The sequence below is a fragment of the Elephas maximus genome, chromosome 7, assembly GCF_024166365.1.
Source record: "Elephas maximus indicus isolate mEleMax1 chromosome 7, mEleMax1 primary haplotype, whole genome shotgun sequence".
NCBI lineage: Eukaryota > Metazoa > Chordata > Mammalia > Proboscidea > Elephantidae > Elephas > Elephas maximus.
Window position 1 is genome coordinate 114,858,538 of NC_064825.1, and position 6,843 is coordinate 114,865,380.

Below are 6,843 nucleotides of genomic sequence, written 5' to 3' on the forward strand. Positions count from 1 at the left end.
TTACCTTCCTCATATTGAGAAATAAGCATAGACTTACTAATGGGTGGTGGCTGAAACTGAGTACCTGACCAAGGCTCAATCAGTTATTATTTGTCCTAAATATTCCATTAGCGACAAAGGCAAGACTTCCCTAAGAATTTTATTATCTCATGGAATTTGTAGGTGAGCAGCTGGGCCTAAGGCCCAAGTAATTTTAGGACCTCATTTATTTTCCTTTCACAGTGTGGCACCTCCTTTAATCTAACCTAAGGTTTTGGGGGGAGCTCTTTATGACGAGTTAAAATAGGAGTTAATGAAAACCTGAGCCCGACTGGTAGCTGGCTCTCCAAGAGATGATAGTTTCTGCAAGGAGTGGATTTCTGTTGTATTATAAACCCAGATCTAGGAAATCCTAAACAATATTGAGCGATATTAGAGAATGTACCCAAGAAGTGGAGTTTCCAAATATAAACATTTTTGTCTACATTCCTTGGTAGGAGAGATCTGTTTTGGTTGGCCCAGGCAATCAGGAATCTGAAGGAATACTATTGATAGCAAACAGGAGGTTCAAGGAAGGTCTATGTGGATGGACTGCCCAATATGGACTGAGAGTTCAACTAAGAAAAATGTTTACCCTACTGATGTGACGGCCAGCTGCTGGAGAGGCTTTTAAATTCAGGAGGGACTGTTTCCTCTAAGGAACACAGCAGTAGATAGCCTTTTCATTGAATTGGAACCTGAGAATGCCACAGAGCCTTTTCAGTTTCCGACAAGGACAGTTGAAAGAGACAGATGTTCCCTCTTCTGGCTCCTTAGCAAATTAGGCTTGGTTTTCCAGCCCTGAATTTTGAGTCTTTAGAAAGTGATAAAAAATGAGAGATTATTCATAGCCGCTGCATCAGAGTCAATCCAGCAGTACACTGGAGGCTATTCCGGGAAAACATGGCCCAGCATCACGTCCATAAGTTACTAGGGACGATGATGCTCAGGCAGCAAATCTAGTAGTAATGTTCCAAAAACCAAACCCAGTGCCGTCGAGTCAATTCCAACTCATGGCGACCCTATAGGACAGAGTAGAACTGCCCCATAGAATTTCCAAGGAGCGCCTAGGGGATTCAAACTGCTGACCCTTTGTTTAGCAGCTGTAGCACTTAACCACTATGCCAGTAGTGGCTTTGGCATTGCCATATATGAAGTAGGCTCTTCCTATGGGGAGATATTCACTCTGTTGTGTTTCCTTTGGGTCTTGCCAGTTTTCTCAACTTCTTTGTGAGTTCTGTGACTTATCCATAATCCTTTCAGCAAATTTCTGTTGTTTTTAAAGTGAAGAAAGCTGTTTAGATGATTTTTGGCTATCTGCAGGCAGCATCCCTATTTTTGAAACACTTTATTACCCTATAGTTAAGGGTAATCATTGTATTTCAATAATTTCCACTCTACATGCACAAAGAAAAAAATTCCTTTACAATTAAATTAAAAAAAATAAAACTAGGAAAATGTTTACTATTATTTGCCAGATTTGTAGATTTATTAAAGGAGAAGGAAGAAAGGAAAATGGATTGAAAAAAAGACAAAGTATGGAAGGAAGAATGAAAGGACTGGAAAAAAGAAGGAAGGAAGGAAAGAAAGGAGTGAGTGAAAAAGGGAAGAAGAAAGAAAGGATGAAAGGGAAGAATTGGAGGACGGGAGGACAGGGTAAGGAAAAAAAGAAGAAAGAAAGGAAGGAAGGATGAAAGGAAGGAAGAAAAAGGAAGTAAGGAAGAAAGAAATAATTGTGGCAATTCCTTTAACTCTAAAATATTTTTCACCTTTTAATTCTTCATACGCATTGCTGTTTTGGTTAAGGGAATTTTTTTTTTTTCTTTCTAAATATACTGATTTTTAACCTACTAGAAAAGAACCCCCCTTCATAGCTAAAAAAAAAAAAAAAAAATTTAAATTTCTTACCAGGAACAGAGCCAATTGTTTGCATTAAGCCTAGCACCGTGCATTTATCCATTCTCCATTCTGTGTACCTTAAGTGTCTTAAGGTATGAGAAGACTCCAGGGCCAGTAACCTAAAGAAAGTTAAAATCTAGAACTGTGTTTGAAACTATTAAGAAATACTGCTGTAAACACTGTTGTAATTGTGATGGAAAGCTAACAGTCATTAAAGGAAAACAATCTACTGAACAGGATACTAAGTCCTTACTTGTGTTATCTTCCTTAATCCTCAAGAATCTGATAAAGTGGAAAGCTATTCATAATTTGTAAATTTAAAAAATGACTAAATAAGTAGGTCAAGGCTCACTGTTGTGAAACGGAAAAAAGAGGCAAGCCTATGTTGGCTGAGTATTAAGCTCTTATCATTTAAGCCATATTTCCTTCCAGCGACTCTTACAACTGAGAAACGAAAATGTGGCGCTTGACATTCTTCTCAAGTATTGAGCCTGTACCTTGGCATTTCCTCACAACGTTAAATACTACAGTGTCTTTAAGTACCTGAATTGATAGTGGATGCTGAAAGAAATTACGGAATTTGAAAGAGAAATCTTTTTCTTTTTTTCTATTGATTGGTGTAACTATAGTTATTATTATTATTATTTAATCAAAGATCTTCCAATAATGCCGACATATGTTCTAAGTAGTTTCATCATAGCAAGATGTGTTACCTTTCTTCATCTTTTTCATTTAAAATAAAGCAGCCACACCACTGGAAAGAGAATAATTGTCTACCCAAAGTCCTCCTGGGATTGGGGAGTATCCTGGGATAATGTCTCCTTTGTCACAGACCGGAAGATAAATACTGATTCCTTACAAGACTATCTCTAAAACCTGGAGAGAAATGCTGCCAACATCTTACACAAAATAAATTCTACATTTCAAAATTCTAGATGGTGATAAGGTAGTTGACATTCTAAAGCATCAGCAAATTATCTGTTGTGAGTGTAGCAATGATAATGGACCAACCAAAGAAAAAAAAGTATCTCTGTTGACTCTCTGTGGGTTTTTCTGAGTCTCAGTGTATTTGTGTGTGTTTCTGAGTCTGAGGGGGTCAGAGTAATGGTGACATAGCTCTGAGCTCCAACATGTCCATGGCATTTTCAGAATATCTCTGTCCAATTTCTTGTGTACCTTATTGCCATAAAAGGGAAGACGACGGAGCTAATTTTCGAATCTGGGGGAATGGAGTGGTCTAATAATTCTCTGCATCAGAAAACCTAGCCTCAGATTTTATGAGCACGTAATACAGACACACTCACAATATGATTGATTATTTTGTGTTTGTTCTTATATCAATTAAGAGGCTTACAGTTTTAAAGTCAGATATTGAATTATTAAATAATAATAATGACATTAGTGCAATAACCATTATTATCATTTAATAATTCAATATGTAATGGCTGTGCAATGCTTAAGCATTGGGTTGCTAACTGAAAAACTGACAGTTGGAACCACCAGAGGCTCTGTGGGAGGAAAGACCTGGCAATCTGCTCCCTTAAAGATTTCAGCCTTTGGAAACCCTATGGGGCAGTTCTACTTTGTCCGTTAAGGCTGCTCTTAGTTGATATCTACTGGACCTGGCACTATAACAATAACAGTGTAATAGTAATAGCAATGATAATAGTCATGTATAGTAAATACTGGAAACCCTGGTGGCATAGTGGTTAAGTGCTACGGCTGCTAACCAAAAGGTCGGCAGTTCGAATCCACCAGGCAGTCCTTGGAAACTCTATGGGGCAGTTCTACTCTGTCCTATAGGGTCATTATGAGTAGGGATTGACTCAACGGCAACAGGTTTAGTTTTTCTGGTTTTATAGTAAATATTGGATACATTCTCTGTATCTATAAGACAATGCGCCTGTAAAAACTGCTATAAAAAGTTATTCATTTTAATCTTGATTTTAACCTTATGATATATTAATATGCTTATTAAACAGAAATTGAAATATAGAGAAGTTCAGTGGCTTGTGGATTAAGAGTCAGGCCTAAATTTAAACTCAGTCTGCCTAACTCCTGTGTTTTTGATCACCACAACACAATATCATTTGAAAGGGAGATAAGTGAATTTATTGTGGTAATTTCTAATTTTGTTTTCTCCTCTGCATAAATCCTTCAAACAGAATCGCAAACAAAAAATAATACATGGGAACCTTTTAGAAATAGCACTCTTGTCAGGCAAGATTTCCATGAGAACCAGTGGGGCCAAACTTGTTTTAGGAAGTTAATCTGAGTTGAAAGTAGTGTGAGATGAATCCTTCAAGAAAGGTGAAGATGTTCTGGGAGGTTCAATCAATTGAACTACTCAGTCTTCTAGGTGCCATGGGAACTCAAGGAAGGAAAACTGGACTTTGATCTCAAGAAATTTGTCACCTGTTTATGGATATCAGATTTACACGTGTTAAAAAGATTAGTGGACATGTTACTCACTGGATGATTTTGTGAACATAGCTTAAAGGCATCTATTAGGTCATTGCCGAGGTTCCTTCCAGCACTAATATTCTATAATTAAATAACTATCGTATCTATAGAATGGAGTAAAACTCCCCCGTAGGGTTTCCAAGGACCAGCTGGTGGATTCGAACAGCTAACTTTTTCATAAGCAGCCAAGCTTTTACTTTAGCCACCTGCAGAATTTGCTGAATACTCCATTCCCATTCTAGCTTATTTGCACCCATCCTCTTATTATTGTTATTATTATTATCTTGCCTTCTGACCATCTAATTTTTCACATGTTGCTTTCGTTTAGAACTCTGTAAGTGCAGAGATACAGCTGTTCTTGAAAATTCATTACTAGTTATGTGAGTTTACACCAAACATTGCCAAATCCCAGGAAAAAGAAAGACATGAACCTTGGGAGAGGAAAGCAAACCTTACAGGGCATGGGTAAAAGATGTGGTGCTGCCCGGACATTGCATCTGTATAGAACACATACACACACACACACACAGAAGAAGGCTTACCTTTGTAAGAGAGCCCAGGTCATAGTCAAGGACTTATCCACTATGTCAAGGACAAGATCAGCTTCAAGACGATCATCTGGATATGTGAAGCCATTAAAACAAGAAAAATAGAAAACAAAGGTCAATTTATCTATGTTTAATATATTGTATTTGATAAATACTCAGAGAGCTTATGTGACAGTCACATAAATGATTTACAAATATTTAATTAATTATCTAATCGTCACACGGGTTTAGACACAAAACCTAGACTACACAATCATTAAAGTTCAGAAGTAAGGTTTGAACTCCATCACCTCTTGCCTAGCGGTTGTGCTCTTCACTATTGTTTTAGGCTACCTCCCCGGATCACAAGTTTTCTTCTGTGGAACTATCTAGTCTATCTGTGAGCATTTCTTTTCCCCAGAATTTTTCTCAACTCTACTTTTATTTACAAAGAAAAAAAGTGATTTTAGGGTGGAAAACATTGATCTTTGCCTCTATAATTTGCCAACTTTCATAAATCTATTATAATGTACATAGCCTTAAATGAGTTATTGCATCAAGAAATGTCACCTTCTGAGTAATATCTTCTGCTATTAAGAATGACTTCTAATTATATCCTTTAATAGAAAACAAAAACAATTTGTGAGAGAAAATGCCACACCATTATTTTATTAATCTTCTATTTGTCTTCCTTAGAAGAGAGAAACAAGACATCTGTGCTTCATTCATCACTCAAGTCAACTCACATCTGTTGATACCATCTATCTCGAATGAGAAAAACACAAAAATCAAGAAGATGTTGGAGAATAATTATACCAGGCCAAGTGAGTTCATTTTTGTTGGATTCACAGATTATCTACCTCTTAGAGTCACGCTATTCCTGGTATTTTTCATAGTATACGCATTAACTGTGGTAGGAAATATGGGCTTAATAATCTTAGTTAATGTCAATTCAAGCCTTCAAACCCCCATGTATTATTTTCTGAGCAACTTGTCTTTCTTAGACATCAGTTATTCTACAACAATTACTCCTAAAATGCTGGTAAATTTCTTAGCATCTAGGAAGAGCATCTCTACCTATGGCTGTGCACTACAAATGTTTTTCTTTGCTTGTTTTGCTGATGCTGAGTGCCTCATCCTGGCAGCAATGGCATACGACTGCTACGCAGCCATCTGTAACCCGCTGCTCTATTCTACACTTATGTCTGAGAGAGTCTGCATCTGTTTCATTGTGTTGGCCTACTTCAGTGGAAGTATGACTTCACTGGTGCATGTGTGCCTCACATTCAGGCTGCCATTTTGTGTCTCCAATGTTGTCAACCATTTTTTTTGTGATATCCCCCCTCTCCTGGCTTTATCATGTACAGATACCCATATCAATGAGCTTCTGCTCTTTGCCTTGTGTGGCTTCATCCAGACCAGCACTTTTGTGGTCATATTTTTCTCTTAATTCTGTATCCTTATTACTGTTTTGAGCATCAAGTCCTCAGGAGGCAGAAGCAAGGCGTTTTCTACCTGTGCTTCCCATCTCATAGCAGTCACCTTACTCTATGGGACACTCTTGTGTATGTACTTACATCCTACCACCAGCTATTCTATAGACACTGATAAGATTGTTGCAGTTTTTTATTCAGTTGTATTGCCTATGTTTAACCCAATAATCTATAGCTTCAGAAACAAAGATGTGAAAAATGCTCTCAAAAAACTATTAGAAAGATACTGGGCTTTCAAATAAATAAGAAATAAAAATATTCTTATTTCATTTAAGAATATTTGAGGACCAATATCCCCTCCCAATCTTACCATCTTCAATTACCCCATGCACAGCTTATGATTCAACCATTTTAAATGTATCACCATTTGCTAAAAATAAAAAGACCTTTTCAACCTCAATGTCTTCTAATACTCCGCCTTTCTTCCAGAAATTTTCTGTCTC

At 37.2% G+C, this 6,843-nt stretch overlaps 1 protein-coding gene across 1 annotated transcript; it reads left to right on the forward strand.

Annotated features, from left to right (window-relative positions):
• The first annotated feature begins 5,703 nt into the window (after positions 1–5,703).
• On the forward strand, positions 5,704–6,642 carry LOC126080764 (olfactory receptor 5AS1-like). The gene is given in 1 exon segment (XM_049891939.1): positions 5,704–6,642. A coding segment is annotated over 1 exon segment (939 nt).
• Positions 6,643–6,843: the final 201 nt, after the last annotated feature.